General features: G+C 37.5%; 2 protein-coding genes across 4 annotated transcripts in view; both read left to right on the top strand.

Moving 5' to 3' along the window:
• The window catches only part of slc27a4 (solute carrier family 27 member 4), a 24,897-nt gene extending 6,294 nt beyond the window's left edge, over nt 1–18,603 (top strand). For all 3 annotated transcript variants that reach the window (XM_085279278.1, XM_085279277.1, XM_085279279.1), the window contains 10 exons: nt 1,054–1,212; nt 2,126–2,195; nt 2,378–2,469; nt 3,676–3,785; nt 5,435–5,644; nt 8,931–9,057; nt 9,475–9,612; nt 9,707–9,871; nt 13,912–14,058; nt 14,604–18,603. In XM_085279278.1, the coding sequence (XP_085135404.1) occupies nt 1,054–1,212; nt 2,126–2,195; nt 2,378–2,469; nt 3,676–3,785; nt 5,435–5,644; nt 8,931–9,057; nt 9,475–9,612; nt 9,707–9,871; nt 13,912–14,058; nt 14,604–14,761 (1,376 nt within the window). In that variant the 3' untranslated portion in view covers nt 14,762–18,603. The remainder of the gene's footprint in view (nt 1–1,053; nt 1,213–2,125; nt 2,196–2,377; nt 2,470–3,675; nt 3,786–5,434; nt 5,645–8,930; nt 9,058–9,474; nt 9,613–9,706; nt 9,872–13,911; nt 14,059–14,603) is intronic.
• A 1,219-nt stretch (nt 18,604–19,822) lies between these two features.
• Nucleotides 19,823–23,638, top strand: ptgdsa (prostaglandin D2 synthase a). Its single transcript, XM_085279280.1, has 7 exons — nt 19,823–19,981; nt 21,048–21,187; nt 21,601–21,677; nt 22,612–22,722; nt 22,814–22,915; nt 23,026–23,057; nt 23,196–23,638. The coding sequence occupies exons 1-6, from the start codon at nt 19,895–19,897 to the stop codon at nt 23,055–23,057; spliced, it is 549 nt and encodes a 182-aa protein (XP_085135406.1). The 5' UTR covers nt 19,823–19,894; the 3' UTR covers nt 23,196–23,638.
• The last annotated feature ends 249 nt before the right edge of the window (nt 23,639–23,887 follow it).

Consider the following 23,887-nt stretch of genomic DNA (forward strand, 5'->3'; position numbering starts at 1 on the left):
CATAGACACGTCTGATAGTACAGTGTTCAGGTCAAATCAACTGAGGGTTATGGTTTTTGTTAGGGGCTAGATCAAACCATTACACACTGTTTTAAAATCATGTTGGTTTTTATACATCATCATTGAAACAAATATATTGTTTCAATTAAATTAATTACAGCACCTAAAAAAGTAAATTGTACATATTCCACCTAGGTTACACCAGCCTTGACATTATATCTGAAATACTGTCAAATAGATAAAACAAATGAAAAAGTCATTTTCACTTGCCAGTAAGATTAGGATTGTAGTGAGTATTAAGTTAAATGCCATGTCATCATATTTGTGTGTTTTGTATGTTTGACATTGCGTGAATTAACTCTCATTTTGCTCACTCTACAAACCTGCAAACATGCCTTTGTATTACCTGAGCTTGAACTCTCATTATCTAAAACTGCCACAGCTCGGTAGGATGGTCAAGTATTATTTGTAGATGTAATTCACTCTCCTCTTGGTGCCTTCTTGGGTCCCTGCCCAATATGGAAAGCCCTGATCTCAACAGCTATAAAGAGTGAATGATTTTTGAGCTGGTCACTCTGAGATCGAGGGAATAGGCTCTGTACTGGGTAATGGATTTTTAGTGTGTTTTATGCCTTTAAGTAATTGGAAACACAGCTCTTTTACAGAATAGGTCAAAATTCAAGCTACTAGCTTTAGTGCCTAGGCATGACATAAGGCTTTTGGATCTTTTTTCCCCTCAGGTGAAATACGAGAGCCGTTTCGATTTGTTGTTTCCCTTTTTTGCCTGATTCACTTCCTTTTACATATATATATTTTTTGTGACACTGTACCTCAATATGCTTTCTCTATAAACATTTCAAGTTATTTTAACCTTTAACCATTTGTATATATTGTATTTTACACCACTCTCTATACTCTTTGTTTTGTCACTGATTAAAGTTTGCAAAGGATGCAAGCTTTCTTGTATTTAAATGTTGAACAATGTGCAGCTGTCTTGTGATAAGGATACGTGACATGTATTTGATGTATTTGAATTTGTTTCTGTTCTCACAGCTGTGTCTGAAGTCCATAGTTCAATGGGGAAGGCAGTGCAGATGTTTTGCTCTGGAGACTGGGATCCCAAACGAGTCCCACAGGGAACAGAGTGCCTCGAGCCCCTGGTGGCTGGTGCCCCTTCTCATCTACCCCCTCGGCCAGATCGCAGCTTCGTAGGTAAAAGCACCGTGTCCATGAGATCTTACAACCATTCAGGATTTCTTTTTTTGGTTTAAAGTGATATCTTCTTGCAGGTTAAGGAAAATGTCACTGAACAATGCTGAATAATGATTTTTCTGGTTATCAGTCATAAAATTATGAAAAAATCCTAGCACCAACTCTAACTAAAACAACATACCAATTTCAGAAAACTATTTGTTTGCATTTTTGTCTCTCTAGCTGCACTGACTACTTGGCAGGTGTCGAGTAATATTTTTGGATCCAAGGAATGAGTCACAGTCATGTGAAATCAAATTTCTAAACTTATATTGACACAAAAAAAACAACTTCCACTGAAGCGAATTGTCAAGAATGTCACTTTTTTCTGTTTGATATATTTCTTACCACAAAAAAGACACACCCTTTTAACTATTTCTTCACATAATGCACTATATGTTCATTAAATGAAGAATTTGTGTAATTAATGATATGATGGGCACAGGCAAATAAGAGTTATACCTATCATTAATCATCTCCCTTTGTTTTATTTTGATAGATTTAGGGATTTACTGATGACTTGTCACGAGGCAACTAAAAGTATTGCCTTTTTAAGACGGTGCAAAAGGGAAAACAAATGGAATCCACAATGTTCACAATCAAGTCATGTCATACTGCTTTTTTCTGTCTCCATGCTTCAGTTCTGTAACTTAAAAAAGGACTTTATAATTAAAACTGTGAATATTCCTGTAAATAGAAATGAAAGGTGAGTATTTACCCTCCTGCAAAACTAATCAAAAGTGAGGACTCAGCAGTAAATTAAAAGTAAACATTTAAACTACGCATACATGTATAAGTATAAGCACTCAAGCACATGATAAACCCACTCATACCAGATTCTGCTATTGTCTTACTCTCTCTGTGCTGTTTTCAGATCGCCTGTTCTACATCTACACATCAGGAACCACTGGGATGCCTAAAGCAGCTATTGTTGTGCACAGCAGGTAGGAAGGAGGCAAACAGACACACAGGAATGCAGCTGTTCTCTTTGTTGATCCATGTAGTTTTCATCTAAAGAACAAGCAGTGTTGTTAAAAAGTGAGAGGAATAAATAAAACTAAATGCTTTTGTATTTGCTCATTTGACTTTTTTCTCTTTTTGTTCGTCACCCTGCCCTGGTGTTCAGGTACTATCGCATGGCAGCTTTGGTGTATTATGGCTTTAGGATGACATCAGACGATGTATTGTATGATTGCCTTCCACTTTACCACTCTGCAGGTATGTCTGTTAAAAGAACATAAAAAGGTAGGAGGTGTTTTAATCTACGAATGAGTTGGAGTGTTTCCTCCAAAGTTTGATTAATACATTATTCAGAAAATCGTTGCTTTTTTCTTGGTTTAAACAAAACTGTGTCAGTAAAGACCTCCAAAAAGGAAGAAACTCATTCACCACCTGTAATCGTTTAAAACAGCTGATAAGAGGAATGTTTTAAGACCATAAACATATAAAAGAGAACAAACCCCAACAAATATTTTCATTTAATCATCCCAAAATAATGAAATATAAATAAATGTAAGAAATTGATGTTCTACAAAAGGCAACCACATGGCGAGATCCTAAATGAACAAATGTGAGCAAAACTAAATTTAAGAGCCAATAATATTACTGCTAGTTTGAGGACTGAGGTGTTTGATCAAAATAGTTTTGCTGTAATCCAGCGGAAAATGTGAGAGGAGTCAATGCCAAATACTATGCTGCATCTCTGTTTATTTGCTTTTAAGTACATTAAAAGTGGAAAATATTTTGTATGTAATGTTTCCATCAGTTGTTAGTGGGATACTTCTTAATAGCAAGCACCCACTTTACAGTATTATTTGCGCTGTTTGTGCTCTTGACCATGAAATCAAAATGTTACGATGCTTTTATTTTTTTTAAGTGTTAAAGTTAAAAAAAAAAATTTAAAAAGGTAATTTCAGCAAATTGCTAGGTGATTGCAAAACAACATGACTATGATGATTGTAATATCATGTATACGGAGGTCATTTTAACCTGTTGCTAGGTGGTTGCTAGGCAACATGACAACATCTTAATGAAATAAAATCTGATAAGAACCTTCAGGCGGTGCCAAGCTTCAAGTTTGGTTCATCACCCTGTGATTGTGTGGGAGGACTTGGTGGATAATAAAAACAAACATAGATGTAAATTTTGTCTATTACAGTAAGATACTAATTATAACTCTTCAAACTTGGAGAGACTTCACTGGTTCATGTTTTCTTACTACAATGTTGTGTTGTAATTTTTGCAGATAGAAAGATTAATTATAAAAGGCCAGTTTGCAAATGCTAATATGTCAACCGTCTCTAACTCTTAGCTATCATTGTTCAGTTTTCTGGAACGTAGATAGCGATATCTACGTTCATCTGATAATTGCTTTGGTTTAAACAGTTTTTGCTTTTTTTTTTTTTTTTTTTTTTTTGTCTAAAGGAAACATTGTGGGAGTTGGCCAGTGCCTAATACACGGCATGACTGTAGTCATCAGAAAGAAGTTCTCTGCCTCACGGTTCTGGGATGACTGTGTCAAATATAACTGCACGGTAAGCATGTTGCACAGTCAGGTGAAAAACAAACTGCACCCTCTTTCACTTCTAAAGTTTTGTATACCACAAAATAATTTTTAAAAATCTGTTCCTTTCAAAGTCTTATCATTATGTAGATGCAACCTGAGATGAATAACAACGCAGGACACATTGACACATCACCATGTCATTATTTATTTAACAGAAACTTAGCTAAAATGCAAAAGGTTAGTTTAAAAACTAACCATGATTCAGTAGCTTGTAGAACCACCTTTAACAGCAATAACTTTAAAGTAATCGTTTTCTGTATGACTTTATTAGTTTCCCACATTGTTCTGAAAGAATTTTGGCTCACTCTTGTTCACAGCGTTACTTTAGTTCATTGAGGTTTGCAGGCATTCGTGTACGGCTCTGTTATGGTCGTACCACAGCATTTCAGTCAGGTTGAACCAGTTTTGGCATTTAGTCTCATATTTGACTCTAAAATACTTTGCTTTACAGAAGAGTTCATGACTGAGTCAGTGACTGCAAGGTGCTCAGGTCCCGTGGCTGCAAAACAAGCCAACATCTCGTCATCCCTTAAAAATTAATGTGAGGTGTTTGTCGCTGTGGCATTATGGCCAAACACTGGAGACATGATGGTCTCATCTGTTTAAAGCACACTGGTCAAGAAGTTTTGATGATTTTTCAGAAGCAACATTGCAAAACTAAACCGTGTTGCTATATTCTTTACAGGGAGAAAAGACTTTTTCCTGGCAATGTTTCCAAACAAGCCATACGGCGCAGTCTTTTTCGAAATGCACTGTCATGACCTTTAATATTTCACATGCTAACCAAGGCTTGTAGAGTCTGAGATGTAGCTCTTTGGTTTTTTGCAGTTACTTTGAGCATTCACAGTCTGACCTTTGAGTGAATTTGCTGGAACATCCACTCCTGGAAAGATTGGCAAATGTCATGAATGTCTTCCACTATAATCTTTCTTACTTTATAATGATGGACTGAAAACTATTTAGAAATAGCCTTATAACCATTCCCAGGTTGATATGTGGGTAACGATTGCTTCTCTAAGATCATTTTTCATGTCTTTCCTCCTTGACTTTGTGTTAAGACATACCTGAATGCTCCAGACCAGGAAAATATTAAAACTTCTACTTTTATAGAGGTGCTCAAACTTGGTGATGACCAGTTCATCAAGTGCATTTGATTAGCAGCACTCAGCTGCTTCTTACATAAGGGCGTACTTAGTTTTTCACAGCACTGCTTAGTTTTTTGTTACATAAAGTTAAACGGTAATGAGTTGATGACCATCTGATGTTTTATTTAATAAATGAAGCTAATATGAAGATTTGCTTAGGACAAGAAGATTTTCTATTGTTATCTCCTGCTACATGAAGCCTTAAAACTGAAACAGGGTGTCCCTGTCACAGATTTGATTTATTAGGTACAACACAGCGGCACATTACAATCTCCTTTTTGAGAATATGTCTCTATATCATGTCATTTTCAGTAAAAATCCTTTAAAGATTTAATATTATCCCCGTAGCTCTTTCAATTCTTTGTCCAACCACTGTATGCTTGCTGTAAAGCCATTAAGCAGTCTTTTTTTTTTTTTTTTTTTTTTAACTTTTGTCTCATTACTGATTGTTTTTATTCCCATTGTCCTCCAGATTGTGCAGTACATTGGAGAAATCTGCCGGTATCTATTGAACCAGCCAGTTCGTGACACAGAGCGACAGCACCGTGTGCGCATGGCACTGGGCAACGGCCTGCGTCAGTCCATATGGGAGGAATTCATGAACCGCTTCAACATTTCACAGATTGCAGAGTTTTATGGAGCCACAGAGTGCAATTGCAGTCTGGGCAACTTTGATAACAAGGTAGGAACATGTCTCCCAAAAAAACTGGTGATGTTGAACTGGCAAAATTTTATTTCATTATAAATCCAAATGTTTAAAATGGCATCACTGTGGTAAAGTATTGTCTTTTAGAATCCCAAAGACTGCTTAATCAATCAAGTTGCATAAATTAAAAAAAATAATTCAGAGGTTTTTGTTTTCATTAATCCTCTAAGGTCACAATATTAAACATAACAGCACCTTGTAAGCTGCTGTAATACAGATAGGTCTATATATAATTGGACACTGACACAAGCTTTGTTATTTTTATCTGTTTACTAATAGATATTCAAATTATCGTTAGTTATAGTTATAGACTCCCAGCTTTCGTTTGAGGGTATCCACATTTCCACATAGCCACTGTCTTTTTAAAGGGACCAAAAGTAACTGGACAATTGACTGAAAGGCTAGTTCATTGGCAGGTGTGGGCCAATGAAATAGTATTTGTTATGTCATTATCGATTAAGCAGATAAAACGCTTGGAGTTGATTTGAGGTGTGGTGATTCCATTAGGGAGATTTTGCTGTGAACATACAGCATGTGGTCAAAGGTGCTCTCCATGCAAGCCTTCTGTAAGTGGCAAAAACAGAAAAAACACATCGGAGAAATTGCTGCAATATTAGAAATAGCAAAATCTACAGTTTGATACATCCTGAGAAATAATTCACTGGTGAACTCAACAATGCAAAAAAGACCTGGACACACACACAAGACAGAATCATTTCCATGGTGAAAAGAAATCCCTTCACAACAGCAAACCAAGTGAACAACACTCTCCAGGAGGTAGGCATATCAATATCCAAGTCATAAATGGAAGACTGCATGAAAGTAAATACAGAGGATTCACTACAAGGTGCAAGCCACTCTTAAACCTCAAGAATAGATTGGACTTTGCTAAAAAATTAAATAAAAAATCTTTTTTTTAAAAACTAGCGGAGTTCTGGAAAAATATTTTTTGGAAGGATGAAACCAAGATCAACCTCTACCAGAACGATGGCAAAAAGAAAGTATGGAGAAGGCCTGGAACAGCTCGTGATCCAAAGCAACCACATCGTCTGTAAAACACAGCGGAGGCAGTGTGATGGCTTGGGCGTGCATGGCTGCCAGTGGCACTGGGACACTAGTGTTTAGTGATGATGTGACACAGGACAGAAGCAGCCAAATGAATTCTGCTCAAATCCCGCTAAATGCACTAAAATTGATTGGGTGGTGTTTCATAATAGGGCTGAACGATTATGGAAAATAATCTAATTGCGATTTTTTGCCCCAATATTGCGATTGCGATGCGATATGCGATTATTTTTTAAGGTCTTTGTCTTCTGTATTATTAAACAAAGACAAGCAATACATCATATACTATGGCCAATACTATATTACATTAATTTTAAACTGTTCTTTCCTGGAAGACAGACCTCTGTTATGATGACATGAGGTGATGCATGAATTGATGACTGACATTTTTATTTAACTTCTTCAATCACAACAGTATATTTGAACATACACAATAGTTTATTTTTAGCTTACAAACATCTGAGCATAAAGTGCTGACAAGGAACCCTGGTGTAAACATTAAAATGAAAGTCAGTACAATGTGCAGATTGCAGAAATATACATAAAAAAAAATCAGTGGCTTTACCACACTCAGTTTTTCGACATCTGTGAACTACTAGACAGTCATTAAATTAAAAAATAATATTAAATAAATAAAACTAATAAATAAAAAATACACACATCTTACTGATCTCTGCAGTCAGTAACATTACACATAAAGTGCAAACATAATAGCAATTGTATAAACACATACACAAACACGCCTTTAAAATTTAAAGGCGTGAAATTGGACGGTCTAGTTCTGATTAGCGTCACCGCTGTCTCGGTGGAGTTTAATAAACTCGGCCGTCTGCTTCTTGCTATCTAAAATATAACCAGACACTGGTGTAAATTCTCGACTGTCTCCTACTTCTGTTTAATAAGTTTTCTGTTTGACGTTTAGTCAGCTGTGTGAAAACCAAGGAGGAACCCACCCGGGGGATTAATAAAGTTTTATTTTATCTAATCTAATAACTTTAATCTCAGCCAAACCGATTTACTCACGAACAAACAAAACACTGAAAAAAAGCCCAACAATAACATTTTTAGGTTGTCTAAGTGACTTATATATTACGTTTAACCCGAGCAGCGAAACTCCGCGGTGATCTGAAAATGATGTGCCGGGAGTTGTGCCGTTCTCGGCCGCATCAGTAACCCTCGAGCTCCCGGCTAGCTGTCGAGCTGGTGGGTAGCAGACGCCTCTGAAAACGTCGAAGCACTTTTGCAAATATGGGATATCTTGATAAACCGAGCAGATATTTGATGTTTACACAACTACTTTCTCGCCTGAAAATATGTTAAAAGTTTATTTTGTGACCCTGAAAGATTAGTATGAGTAATTTTAAAACTTAGTAGCGGCCGCCATTGCTGGAAACTGGAGTTTGGCTGGGCCGCGCTATGAATTCTGGGATATGGTAGTAATTTGGACAGCCTTCGGCGCGTCGCTGTGACGTAATCGGTCTACAAATGCGGCCTCAGGAGGATGCAGCCCATGAATTTGGACATGTCCAGAGTATAATCGCAGCCTTTGCGGTTAGAAAATTGCACTTGATCATGTCGCGATATTATCGCAAATGCGATATATCGTTCAGCCCTATTTCATAATAGAGATGGACAGTGACCCAAAACATACAGCTAAAGCAACCCAAAGAAGTGGAATATTTTTGGATGGCCAATTCTGATCTTAATCCAGTTGAGCATGCAATTCACTTGTTGAAGACTAAACTTTGGACAGAAAGGTCCACAAACAAATGACAGTAAAGGCCTGGCAGAGCACTAAAGAGGAGGAAACCCAGCATCTGGTGATGTCCGTGACTTCAAGATTTCAGGCTGTCATTGCCAGCAAAGGGTTTTTAACCAAGTACTGGAAATGAACATTTTATTTTCAGTTATTTATTTGTTTAATTACTTTTGAGCCCTTTAAATGAAGGGGATTTTTGGGGGGGTTAAAATGCTTTAGTTCCTCACATTTTTTTTATGCAATATTTATATGCAGCCCACAGAATTAAAGCTGAATGTCTCGAGTTTAACTGCATCTGAGATGTTTCATTTAAATTAATTGTGTCAACGTACAGAACCAAAATGAGAAAAATATTTATGGACCTAACTGTATGTGTGCCTTTCATTGTCCTCACCATACTGATAGATTTGTGGTTGCTGCTCTTTGTCTTTGCATCAGATGGGAGCGTGCGGCTTCAACAGTCAGATTCTACCCTTCATCTACCCCATCAGACTGGTGAGGGTTGATGAAGAGACCATGGAGCTAATTAGGGGACCTGATGGTGTCTGTATTCCTTGTAAACCTGGTGGGTTTACAGTCTACCTGTACCAAACATCTCTTTTAACCCTAACAAGCTCAAAATAAGTTTACAATGTTATTTTTAAGTAGTAATAAACACCTCGTGTAGATCCACAGCTCATACATTCCCATAAAAATGGTGCATGTTTCTTTATTAACTAAAGATGAACATGTCATCTGTATTTTTAGCAGTAATACTTTGTAGGTTTCTAAACACTAAGGGTCAGCTGACTGATAGTGTTAAAACAAAGCTAGAGTAGTTTACTCATCAGAAAGGCTGTGACCGCTCAGAATTATAGTATGGCACTGTGTTTATAATCTGTGTGTTAGACTTTCCAGAATACATAATATGCATAAGCAGTCTTATTTAAGATCCTTGGGGGCTCCAAAAAGACTAATGTTCCTTATCTCTTTCTCATTCAAGGTGAGCCTGGACAGCTTGTTGGCAGAATCATTCAGAATGACCCTCTACGTAGGTTTGACGGCTACGTCAGCCAAACAGCAACTGACAAGAAGATTGCTCATAGTGTGTTTAAGAAGGGAGATAGTGCCTATCTGTCAGGTTGGAGCACTTAGCCACACACACATATTGAGTAGTTTACCGTATGCCATTATGACTGAATGAACTGAATACTGAATCATTTCCTTCTCACTAGGTGATGTGCTGATCATGGATAAGTATGGCCACATGTACTTCAAAGACCGAACAGGAGACACTTTCCGCTGGAAAGGAGAGAATGTCTCAACAACCGAGGTGGAAGGAACTCTAAGCAGACTCCTAGATATGAAGGATGTCGTTGTGTATGGAGTGGAAGTACCAGGTAATATCTCGGAATTTCTGTTTTTTTGTTTGTTTTGTTTTTTTTGTTTGTTTTTTTAATACTTTAATAGTCATTAACATCCTGGGTAATATATAAATGTTGGCTAATCATACACACTGGCTTTTTATATGATATATTATATGATATACCTTAATTTTAACCGAAAAGGAAGCTTAGAGTAATTTAGAAATCTTTGCTTGGAGCTACGCTTGCTGGATAAACTGACTCCGTTGTTTCCAGAATTCGCAGGACCGTCTGCACTTCATATTGCAGATGAATTACAGCAGAGCAGATGGTTTTGATATTGATATTTGATATTCAAGGATGATTTTTTTTTTTTAATTTAATGCCCAGCAAACCCAGGATGGTAAACATTTTGAGTTTATTTCTTAGAATAAAACATGTTTCTTGTGCACAATTTCTTATTAACAAGTATTATCTCACGTTTTAAATGAAGTCTCAATTCATTAGTAAATGTGTAAATGAAATAGACAAGTGCAGCGTATATAAATTAAGTATACTGAGCAACACCATGAGGTTTTGTTTTTTGTTTTTTTTCAAGCAAGAACCACACTGTGCTTAGCTCTATAGTTGTCACAGATGTAATGTCTTGGCTTGCTCTTGGCCTAAAATTATAGATAGATACACACACACACACACACACATATATATATATATATATATATATATATATATATATATACACACACACATATACATATATATATATATATATATATATATATATATATATATATATATATATATATACACACACACATATACATACATATATATATATATATATATATATATATATATATATATATATATATATATATATATATATATATATATATATATATTAGGGGTGCAACGATACACAAAATTCACGGTTCGGTTCGATACTTTGGTGTCACGGTTCGATATTTTTTCGATACAAAAAAATGTTCATGCCTTTTTAATTTGTCATTTATTAAAATTATAAATATATATTTTAACTCAAAAGTACAGTTTTTAAATTTAACCCTAACCCTTGTGCGTGTTTTTTATTTTGACAGCGAATGCGCACCTGCGGACCACTTATGTGCAGCCCTGGTTATTTAGCTCGTCATATCGCAGCCACAGAAATTCTTTTGTCCATGAAACCATAAAGCTGCACTTTTTTTTTGCCTTATAGTCTGATTTGTCATAACTTCTCCGTTTTGTGGTAAGCTTTTCTTTGGCTGTCACTTCTTCACCCTGACCTGTCTTATTTGGCTCAGCAGAACTGAAATGCTTTTACACACTCACTCACATAAGCTCAGCGATTCTCTGCGCGATCAACCTCTCACATGTTTAAGCTGCGGGAGATTTCACTTGTCATGTTTGCATAGTAAGCTAACAATTAATAAGACGATGTCAGAGGAATTGGTGCACAAATTATCATCACTCACAGATCAGTGCTGTTGCTCTCTATACACAGTTCACACGATTGCAAAGTGAAAGCAAAAAAACAAGCGCAAATTCAAACGCGACTTCAATATGTCACATATTGACAGTGGCTCACCGATGCCAATGACATAATTACCCAGCTACATTTCTGAAAGAATGCAAAAGCATTGACATATATTTTTCCTACAATAGCCCGACGGGCAGGGCAGAGATAGATTTTGGTAGCCCGACTGAAAAAATCGCTAGCTCCAGGACGTCGGGCTAGCGATATTGCAAGCCCTGTATCTGATTGAGGAATCACTCATCTTTGGAAAAGAGAGTTTATTACAGAGAGATGGCTCTTTCCAAAATAAAAGCTATACTATCCGCTTCTTCTGGGCTATATTCTCAGCAGCATAAGGAGAATCATGTGCTAACAGCTGTCTAAATGACTCGGCTAAAGTTAGTAGCATGCTTGCTTTTTTTGTCTGCTTCCACTTGTCTTTGCACTAGGATGATGTCGGCGTAAATGTGCAGTCATATTCGTCGTGTTCCCACTAGTGCTTTCAGGTTAATCTCGTTGAAATGACCTTAACGCCACAACACGGCAAATCTCCGTTAACGAGCTACCGCCGATCGCTCCGTGCATGGGGCTAGACGGCCAACACGTTAACGAGCTAACTGCGCTAGCACACTAGTTCACACCAATGTAATTGAGCATTGCGTGGCACATCCAACATACTGTTTTACTTTAGTCCATGACTTGCTTACCTTCAGGGTCATACGTCACATGAAAACCAAAATAATTCCAAATGCCAGATCTGAATGAGGGTGGGGGAGGTGCCCTGCGCTCTTCCTTCTGACTATGCTGTCTGTGTTGAGCGCTCAGTGGATCTGCGCTGGACAGTGCAGCCTAGGCGGAGTAGTCGAACACAGATTCACTGAGCGCTCAACACAGACAGCATCGTCAGAAGGAAAATTGATAAAATAAATTACAAATGTTGTATTTTTCGATACATATGCCTACCGAACCGAAAGCACTGTATCGAACGGTTCAATATCGATACGAATATCGTTGCACCCCTAATATATATGTATATATATGTATGTATATATGTATATATATGTGTGTGTGTGTATGTATGTGTGTGTGTGTATATATATATATATATATATATATATATATATATATATATTATATTATATTATATTATATTAGGGCTGCCACAAACGATTATTTTGATAGTCAACTAGTCACCGATTATTTTTGCGATTAGTCGACTAATCAGATCATCATCCATTGAACGTAAAAGTACAGCTTATTGCACCAGCAGCATCTGCTCTTATATAACTATCATTAGCTTACAGCTTTAAGTGTTTAAGGTCTGTGCTAACTAAAAATAAAGACAAGATGATAGTTAATTGAATTCTAATTAAATGTGCAGATTGTTTCGGTGGAGTTTAATAAACTCAGCCGATTTACTCAGGAACAAATAAAATACTGAAAAAAGCCAAACAATAACATTTTTAAGTTATCTAAGTGACTTGTATATGTTTAACCTGAGTAGGGCGGTGGGTTTGAAAACGATCTGCCGGGAGTCCGGTGCTCTCATGGCCCCCGGCTAGCTATCGAGCTAGTGGGTAACAGACGCCTCCGAAAACGTCGGAGCGCTTTTGAAAATATGTGGTGTCTTGATAAACTGAGCAGATATTTGAGGTTTACACAGCTACATTCTCGCCTGAAAATATGTTAAACGTTTATTTTGTGACCCAGAAAGAATAATAAGAGTAATATTAAAACTAACTAGCTGCCGCCATTGTTGACAACTGCGCTGGGCCGCGCTATGAATTCTGGGACACAGTTTCTTCTTCTTCGGGGTTTAACGGCAGCTGGCATCCTTGTACATGCAGTGCTGCCATCTTCTGTTTCAGTCCGTTATTACACTCTTAAATCCTGCTACTTATTCCTGCTTTTGTGATCTTACAAAGCTTCAAATGACGCGTCGACTATTAAATCAGTCGTCGACGATTTTGATAGTCGACGTAATCGTGACTAGTCGACTAATCGTGGCAGCCCTAGTATATATGTATATATATATATATATGTATATGTGTATATATATATATATATATATAGTGTTTTGCTGTAAAGGACTGAGTTGTAGTTGAGGTCCACTGGTGTTCTGAACAAGTCTGAGGCTCCAATTTCCACTCACTCTAATACAGTTATATTTCCCCAAAGTCAAAATGTGTTAGGTTCCTGTTGCACAGTGACAAAGAAGGTATATGAAGACTATACTGCCACAGCAGTAAAAACACAAACATATAAGCATGCTATTTTTCAAAGAGATGTTACTTTTGTGCAGGAAGACAATGCATAAAGTCAGTTAGTGGTGTCAATATAATAAAAGCTGAATGTTGACTGCCAGGCAGGCCTCATCTACTGTACAAAGCTGAAGCTTCTGTGATGCTCTGGTGCTATATGAAAGGGAGAAATACAAGTGGGATACTGTGTAAACAAAGGTTCTCCACAAGGCTTTTGGTCTCATTGCACAAACATGACCTGAACTTCAACCTCAGCTGGCGCTAGAATTCCTCCTCTGACCTGCCTGCATCTGTGTGCACAGGAGCAGAGGGAAAGGCTGGAATGGCAGCTATTGCCGATCCATCTCACTCCACTAACCTGGAGAAGTTTGTGAAAGACATGGAGAAGGCTCTCCCTCCATATGCCAGACCTGTCTTCCTCCGCTTCCTCCCAGAGGTCAACAAGACAGGTAAAAATGACTTCAACCAAATATTGATATCTTGCATAAGAAAGGAAGCGCATTTCTTTGTTTAGTTTACAGAATGCTTCAATTGCTTTTGAAGTGCCGTCTGAGTCTTAAACTTTCTCAGCCACTTCCATAGTTTTTTCAGTTAAGTAGAAGTTAGTTTTTTTCTGCTCCCTCTTAGTCTTCAATGGGGAAATTATATATTGTAATCTAATTTCTACCTTACAGCAAGTTTTTGATCTCTTTGAGTCCATGCAACAAATTATATTTTGCTTTGTTGACACTTTTTTTTTCTTTTCATCACAAAACTCCATTTGTGTTTTTCAGTACTTTGAATTTCTCCAGTTTTGTTCTTCAGTGTAGAATAGAGTAGGTATATCTCAACTTTAGATAGTATTATAGTTTTATAAAACATACATTTGATGTATTTTACAAATACAGCAGATTTCATAAGAGACAAACTAGCATTGATTGGAGTACTTTGATTAAAGGGCATTGTTTGGCAAGCGAATCTCTCTACACATTCTCTTTCTGTGTATCTCTCTTAGGTACTTTTAAGTTTCAGAAGACAGAGTTGCGTCGGGACAGCTTTGATCCCAGCGCAGTGTCAGGCAGACTGTACTTCCTGGATTCCAGCAAAGGGCGCTACGTGCAGTTGGACGAGGAGCTGTACCGCTACATTCTGTCAGGGAAATGCAAATTGTGATGACCAGGCTGACCACTACATCAACACACACACACATACTTGCACACACACACACACACACACACACACTTTCACACACAAATACAGAAGACAATATGTGTGACCAAATTAGAAGATTTTGTCCCCTTAGTCACAAAAATAATACATTACAATAAAGAAGAGAATAGCCATATACAGGCCAACACACACACACGTATTCCCAAAACCACTTTGCTCTTTAACATCCTTAATAACAGATTGATGCACGTCACGCTCAAAAACACACACTCCACTCTGCCCGTCGCTCCTGAATACTCCTCAACAACTTCTCTCGCTACCTCAGCAAACAAAGAGAGAGGCACAAACCTAGAAAGCAGGTCTGCTTGGTGACTTGAAGCCACCCTTCATAACCACGCACTCCCTCGCCCACCAACAGATCTCATACACTCCCACCTGTAAACGCTGGTCCATTAAACCACAGGTTATTGTTGGCATGAAGGAGGAACAAGAGGAGAGGAATAGGCTGCCTAGCATCCAGGATGCAAAAACTTGACACTCCAGATAAACACAGACTTAAAGGATGCTGATGAAGAACATGGATTAAGTACATTAAATATGTGAGATAACAGAGGGACCTACTTGGACCTAAACTATCTCTCTGTTCATTGTTCTGTTAGTGAGATTGTTTTGTGACAGACTGAAGCTACTGCTGTCGACTTAACCTGCACAATTAGCCATAAGTGACAAACGTGTGGAATAGCTACATACGTCCTGTTTTAGGTCAAATGTATCAAAGCATTTCCTTTAACTCTCAGCTCTTTGTCTTTTCTTTTCCATTCCTGTTGTATTACAGCAAATCCAAAGGCTTTCTTTCTTTCTTTGCTTTTTAAAGACCAACATATTTGACCTGTAACAGAAGTAAAAACAAAGTCCAGTGGTTGAAGGTGTAAATAGGGCTCTAGCAATTGCAGTGCAATAATTATCCACATCGGAAATGAAGAAAAACAAAGCTTTGTATTTAAATGTCTGAGATACACCAAATATATTTAAGTTGTAGTTTCTACATATTTAAGAAAATACAGACATTAATTTATTTTGTTAGTCTTTCTGTTGTCTTTTTTCTGCTTTGTGTGTATCCAAATCTGTGCTTCAATGGCTTGGGGAGTCCTCCTTATATCAGCTGTTAAAACACAAAGTCATGTGATCAGACTGATTCAATCCTGGACTAAATACATGGAGCTATTTCCATAAACAGGACTTGTTCACATACTGAGCATGAGTCCAGTATTGCTGTGTGGCTGTTTTGTGCAGGTTTTGTCCTGAAAGGTAGACTTTGCCTATATTAGGGTGTGTATATTCTTTTATATTATATAAATTTGAGTGAAGTGGCAAAAGCACCTGATCAGTGAGGAGTTTATCTGGTGCTAAAAGGGATGTTCTACAAGTTGAGGGAATGCTGAATGATCCAAAGATTCAAAGGCGGGAGCAGGAACATTTGAACTGGAAGGAGTGCATCAACATGGAGCAGTAGAAGAAGAGAAGACAACATGCTTTGTCATCAATGTTATTGTCTGTTGTTTGCAGTAGATGTTCTCTGAGGTTGTAGCAGCATGAATGAGCATCATCAACCACAAGCAGAGCACTGTGCCTTACTGTGAGTTCACCTCCCAGGTTCACAGGCCCTGGCCCACACGCTTCCTTTTTGGACTTCATCTTTCACTCTCTGTTGGTGTCCGTCTTCCATGACCTAATTTTGTCTGTCTCCGAATTACCTGACATACTAGTCATGCAAATCTGGCGCGGATCACAGGAGCTCCAAATATTTTCCTGAAAATTGTCTGATAACTATTCACGGCAGCCACTGGACTGGCATCTTTATCCTGCCAGGTGCAGGAAGGGTTTGTTTTTGTCATTGGGCAGGGGTCCAATTTCCCAAGGCTGCTGTGATAGCAATTCCAATGACCAACCTATACTTCTTGTTTTTAAACTCTTCTGTTCTTTTAGTCCTAATTGTAACTTTAACATGTCTGCTAACAGTTTTATTTGCTTTGTATTTCTTTCTTGGGTTGTCATATAGTATTTTACCCGAGTTTCTGTTTGCTCAGCACTTTTATTTTAAGCCTTTATTGTACTTTCTGCCAACCGGCCCATTCCTTTCCCTTCATCTCTTCCCCGTTCTCCTCTCCCTCCAATCCCATCCGTTTCTCTCGGGTACTCATTTCCTGCTTCGTGTTATTACTGATTCAGACATTTGTTCAAAACAAAAAATCTGAATACATCTCACATATTTCCTAAGTTCCTAATTGCAACTTGATGGTTTTATTTACGGTAGTTGACTTTTAAGATGGTTCAGAAGGTCTCGTAACATGACGTTCCAAACAAACGCTCAAAACCTTTTTGCAAATATTGTTTACCAAAGTGTGTTGTTTGTAGTCTGCCATTACCCTGTTTGTGTGTGTGTGTTTTTGTTTTTCTTCTTACATTGCAACTGATCACATCCTAAGTTGCCTACAATACAGCAAGTTATCTTTTTCAGCAGTTTATGTTTAAACTGTTTCGACAGATTTGTTGCTGCTTCCTCCGTCTCTCTCATTAACTTGTATTTATTCTTTAATGATGAGTGTGAAATGTTCTCATGAATGTATGAAAAAGAAAATAAGTGATGGTGATGGTGATCATGTTCGGTAAAGTCTGATTTGTATATCCAAAGGGAACTCAGTTTGGCTGTTATGATGCTTCTACCTGAGGGGTTGCATTCATCGACCCTGACCACCAGGGGGCGTGTGATTAAACAGTCCCACAAAGAGCACTCTGAAGAGGATGTTTCCATTATTTTTAATGAGTTAAATTATTATTTTTGAACAACTGTTAATTGAACTTTGATTGTTTTACTGCCACATCTGTTTGCTTTTGCGTTGTTTGTGTGAAATCATAGCTTTTTTGTGGTTTTGATATAAGAAAAGAGGATTCATGCATTTTGAAAGACAATCGAATGGCTTTTTGTTTTTTCTCTTAGCAGGATCTGCCGGGGGGGTTGGTTCAGGGAAACACTTGATTTTTTTGCATCTACTCAGAGCTCTTTGTTTTGTGATGTCTGAGAGAATAAATATTGAGTCAGAAACTACACTATACAAACTAGGCATGGTCATGATCACGCATGATAATTTGTTTAAGAAGTTTAAAACTGATTCAGATCTTTCATTTAGCATGTCATTAAAATGACTCTGAGGAACCAAGTTCCCATACCATCTGAATACATTTACATTATCGTTGTACGGTTTGGATTTAACATGAGTCCCTAACACACTCGCACATGGAGATCGGTGTGACCATTCAGCTTCTCTCATACTAAGAAATCAACAAAACTTCTGAAATGGTCAAATTTGGTGAGGAAAGCCTCAAAGGCTTCAAGCTGTCACCAGTCTTCCCAGCTCATAATGAGATCGGTCAATGTATGTCGCTTCAAATACAAGTGACGAGTCACCTCTTAAGGCACAGTTAAGTTAAACTGAGTGGTGATCACGCAGCCTGGCTGTTTTATGTATAACACATCTTTTTGTGTTGCACTTTTCTTTGTTCCTCCCTGTCGTGGTTCAAACATGTCTGCCTACATATGTGGAAAAGGATTAGTTGTTTGTTTTTAATTCAGTATATATAATTTTATTGTCTCACTCCATAGACAGCAGTTCTGTGCAGAGTGCGTAGAGGAGGTCTGTGAGGTGTGCTGTGTGTGTGACACACTGATGTCCCCTTGTCCACTGAAGGCTCGTTGTATACATCATGCATCTCAAGAAAATGAGATAAAAGCAGAGCTGCAAATGGAAAAATCATCATTATTAATAAAAAAATATTTAAACTCTTCACTGGACTCTGATTGCAATGACACTTTTTTTTCTTCTGATGATGCAGACTGTCGAGTTTGAATTCTGATAGTGAGATAGGCTCCTCTTAATGGCTGTACCAAATATCGGGCTAAGCAGGTCATTTTAGATCAAGGTGTGTCCTAAAAAAGGAATGTGAAGGTAACTTTAATGTAATAAACTATTAAACTGATTTCAAAGAGAGATTTTAAGCAAAATATTATTTCTTTTCCACATGCATATATTCATCAAAGCACTGCAAAAACTTGTACATGTTGATATTTTCTAGAGAGGTGCACCTTGTTTACTAAAGCTTCACAATGCTGATTCAAATGAATGTCTTGGTCCCTGCAGATTTTGCTGAATTTTGTTTTGTTTTGTTTTGTTTGTTTGTTTTTAAGATAGTTTATGACTCTGCCTCAGATTTGTACAGGAAACGTGCACTAATTTAGACCCAGGACAAATCTTTTTAGACGTGACCTGTCACCTGTTGAGCGTGCACCACAAACACATCTGGTGTAATTGTGTCCTACATTTAACATTTAAATCCACAACTCATACTGTCCATTTTCCATGTTATTTTAGCTGTTGAAATTTGTTTGTTTTTGTTAACCTCTGTTTTTCAAAGATATATGGAAAAACAAGGTGACACCAGTAAATCTCTAAAGCAGAGGCTCTTTGGGAGAAACTGCTTTCTGTTCCTATTTCCTAAGGACATCTTAAGACCCAAATTCCACAAGCCGGCTGGTGAAGGTGTTTCAAAATCTGAGAAACTCCTCTAACAGAAAGGTATGAACAGCTTTCTTGTAGGGACATGCGTGATATTTATGACTGACCCTGCTGTTGCGCAAACTTGTCCTTTTAAATGCGAATATAAGTTAAGCTGGAGGCAGCAGCCAACAAAAATGAACCATCAGAGCTGAGAAACAGGTTACTGGTCTCTCGACTTGTTTTTCCTCATGTGTCTTTCAGTGCGGGACAGGGAGTTGTGAAATCATGTGAAGTCTTTGCTTTTGAGGACAGCTCATGAATCGCAGCTGATTCTGGTAAACCACAAGCTGAACCTATAAAGCGTTTAAGTCCGTGGCTGTTTTCAGACTTGCACATTTCCAACACTTGGCTACTGTTCCTTGAACCTTGGCGATGATTGGCTGACAACCAGGTGGGTGGATCAGCAGGGGGGAAAAGTAAACATCACCCCAGGCTTTGCCACTCTGTACCTCTCTTTGGCAGCACAGTTCACTTTTGGCTCAGGTCAGACACCAGCTCACCTCGCGGCTTCTCTTCCTCAGCCATGACGATGACTGTTGCCATGGTGATGCTGTGCATGATGATGGTACATGCAAATGTGAAGCCGCAGAAAGATTTTAGCCTGCAGAAGGTAGGATGGAGGGTGTTTGGTTTTTAAGCTTTTTTCTTTTTATATATTTTTTTATGTTTCAAACCACGTTTATTCGTTTTGTTAAGAACGGGGTTTCTTTAAAAGGAGAACAGCTGTTCTTTGTTTGTTACATGACGCCACCTACTGTCTGCTGGTGGTTTTATGTGTGCGCACAGTTTGCGATGAGTTGCTACCTTACAATAAACAAGATTAATGCACAAGTAAATCGTTTCCTGGTTTGATGGACTGTGTGAGGTTAACTTTCTTTGGCATATGTGCCACAAGAAATGTGTCTGACTGGCTATGAAGTGGGATTGTCCCGCACTTACTTCTTCTTAGCCATATTATGCCTGTAAGCCTTTTAACGTTTTATTCTTTATTTTAAAAGTAAAATGTTTATTTGACACAAAGTAGTGCTGATTTTATTTTCCCCGCCAGGATTTTTTTTTTAATGTAGGCTATTGTCTGTTATATAAGAGTAAAAGTTAACACTTTCCCAATATAATTATAATCATTGACATTAAGTCAAGTGAACACCGTTTTACATGAGGAAAAATGAAAGTGGCTCATCGGTTTTGATGTACATCGAACATTTGAGATAGGTAAGGATGCCCTGCTTTACACAAGTGCTTGCAACAGGGTACACATTACAGCCTATGATAAAATAAATATGTGAGCCACACCATTTCACTTCAAGATGTGCTCTTTCATTCCGATCAACACAAGCACTGTAGTTTATTTTGAGTCAATCCCACATACCCCACCTTGCTTCCTTAAATACTTAGTGCACCAATTACCCGACTAAAAATACTCCCAACACATTATTTGTGCCTTAAAATACAGAACCTCATTGTTTCAGGGAAATACTTCTTCCTCTTTATTTAAATAAAGAGCCCTGCATTTAACCATTTAACCAAATGGTTAAATTCACGTGCATTTAACCATTTGGTTTATGTCACCCAGTGCGTCTGGGACTGTGACAGACAGGTCACATGTAGCCTGTGCATGACTGCTCAGAAGTTCCAATAAACTGTGTCCTGTTTTTGTTTGTTTTGTGTGTGTTTAGTTTGCAGGAAAATGGTATCGCGTGGGGGTCGCCTATGACTCTCCGCGTTTCGTCCCATTCCGAAGAATAATTAAGGCCTCCATGGGCACCATCACGCCGCTGCCAAACGGCAATGCTAATCTCACAATGTGGGAGGCAACGTGAGTCTGTTTTTGCAGGGGAGACACATTTGATCACTGTTGACATATGTGGACACGCAGGGACATGCCGCTCAGTCTGTGTGAGAAAAGACTGTGGCAGAGCTTTTTTAAACTCTATTATGGGGCAAAGTCAGGACACTTTTTAAGATCTTTTAATTAAATTTGACTTGTTATTGTGTCCATGCCCTTTATGTGCTCCAGTAACCTTTGTAATTTACACAATATGCTCTCACAGTTATTTAAGATGGCTGTTGAGTGGCAAACTTGCATACAACAATAATACATATTGGGCTTTATTGAATTAATAACATCAAAGCTATCATATGTGTGCTAGTCAAGGAAAAGAGTTAAACAGAGAGGAGTAAGAAAGTGACACTTGTGGATAAACACTCATTTTTCTTTGCTTTTTTCAGATCCTTTGGTTGTGTAATCAAAAAGTACCAGTATGAGAGGACGAGTGTACCTGGACAGTTCACCTACTTCAGTGCACGTGAGTCTTTTTCTAAAGACAACTGACTTTTTCCATCATAGAATAAAAACTTGACTGGTGCTCACAGCATGAGTTGACATTCAGGATCAGCAACATGTCATGAGCAAAAAAAACACAGTGATCACAAGGATGAAGCTGTGCAGTCCAGGCACATGTGACAAAGTAATGACATAAGACTGAGAACAGGAAATAAGAGCAGAATACACACCCAAATATATTTGGGGGATTTTTCTTTTTTACTTTTATTATTTTTTACAGTTACGGTTTTCATGTGACATGTAAGTATTTTTTATTGTTTATATAGCATGCTGTCTAAATAACAAAATGTATATTATTAAATGTAGTAATTTAAAATGCATAATTTTTACAGTGGTATAATTATGATTATGTTAGAATTGTATTGTAATGAACATTTAAATGAATGTAAATTGTTCAATAATGTATAAAATTTTCATTACAATTTTGAGAATATTTTAAGTAGGTTTAAGTTTTCATGCGACACTTAAGTATTTTTTATTATTTATATAGGTCTGCTGTCTAAATAACAAAATGTATATTATTAAATTTAATAATTTAGAATTAAATCTTAATCGAATTAAGATTCATTAACATCCAGTAAGTCAATACAAAAATTACATATCTTGTAAATTAATTTTATCTTCTACCAAATGCAATTGGGGGGGTTTTACGTTCATGTTTTTTTCTTTTTGTTTTTGTTTTTTGTTTTTAGCTTTTTGCATTTTAAGTAACCTATACAGGCCTAATAGAAAAATCATATACATCCCATTTGGGTTTAGTGCAGGCAATTCTGTTTCATCCAGATTTAATGTATTGGTCTATTTATTCATTTATTTAATCTGCCTATCAATTTGCTTTTAAATGTTCAACTAGCAGGGGTGCTAAAATCTCGCTTCTGTGTCACGATTTCTCTCAGGCCATAACATGGTGAAGGACATCACTGTGGTGGAAACAAACTACACTGACTACGCCATGGTCCTTAAGCACAAGGTTTTCAACAGAGAGTACACACAGGTGGCACTTTATGGTGAGACACGCTCACAGATGCGTCTGAACATGCAGGCCACTGCAATTCTGTCTTCTATACACCACATGTCTGTTTCTGTACTTGTCTGCAGCTCGCACTCTGAGCGTCAGGCCTGAAGTCGTACAGAAGTTTAAAACCTTTGCCTTGTCTCGCGGTTTACCAAGAGAGTCTATTCTGATTCCACCTCCAGCAGGTGAAGCAAGGGGGAACACGCCTCCATATATACACATAGTATATACACATCTGCGCGCATGTTGAAGAAAAATTGTCATAATTTTGGTCTGTATGTTTTCTGGTGAACAGAAAATTGCCCGTCATCAGGGTCTGGGCGTTAGGTAAGGCAATTTCTTTTTTTTTCTTTTTCTTTTTTTAAAGAAAAATATATATAAAAAACACAGGTGGTTATTTTAAATCTGCGTGTGCGAATGATTTCTGTCCAGCTAGTATAAAATCCTTTCTGTTCCCCCTTCTAGGTTCCCTGCTGTGCCTGAGATGAGGGTGGCATCACGTGTTCTTCGTGCTGTTCCAGCTGTGTGTCTGTGTCCAGTTTCTGACAGCATTTATGTATTATAAACTATTATTAAAAAAAACTTCAGCAAACATGATGCTGACTGCAAATGGCACAAGAAGCAGATATTGCTGATTACATTTATCCTATAGATCAACCTTGATTATGAAGCGTTTTCCATTATTTTCACAGTTCACATAGTTAAATAAACATTGACCTCCAGACTTTTATTAATCTAATTTGAGGGTGGGTTTTTTGTCTTATTATGGTTACATGTAAAATATGTTAGTATGTAATTCTGTGTTTTACTGTGATCTATATGTTCATCGCCTGACAGTTACCTCTACCAGCTATAATATTGGCGATACAGTCATCATATATCAATAAATATATTTCTGATCAGCTGCATTTTTCTTGAATTAAGAAATTTTACCTGCATATGCACAAACACTTTCTCTTGCATAAAGTGTTGCTGCAGAGGTTCACACTGAAAAGACAAATGTAAATAAAAGTTGGCTGCTTCATCGACTGCCCTGAGCCATATCAGCTGTGCTCTTTCACACTGTTGACATAATTAAATAAATATTCAGCCTGGACATAATAAATAAATCTCTGAGTAGATTATCTACAGTTTCTACTGCATTTGTGGCACAAAAC

This window comes from Mchenga conophoros, linkage group LG7, assembly GCF_057382185.1.
Source record: "Mchenga conophoros isolate Kocher_MC1m ecotype Shallow Benthic linkage group LG7, M_conophoros_male_GT1.1, whole genome shotgun sequence".
NCBI classification, from domain to species: domain Eukaryota; kingdom Metazoa; phylum Chordata; class Actinopteri; order Cichliformes; family Cichlidae; genus Mchenga; species Mchenga conophoros.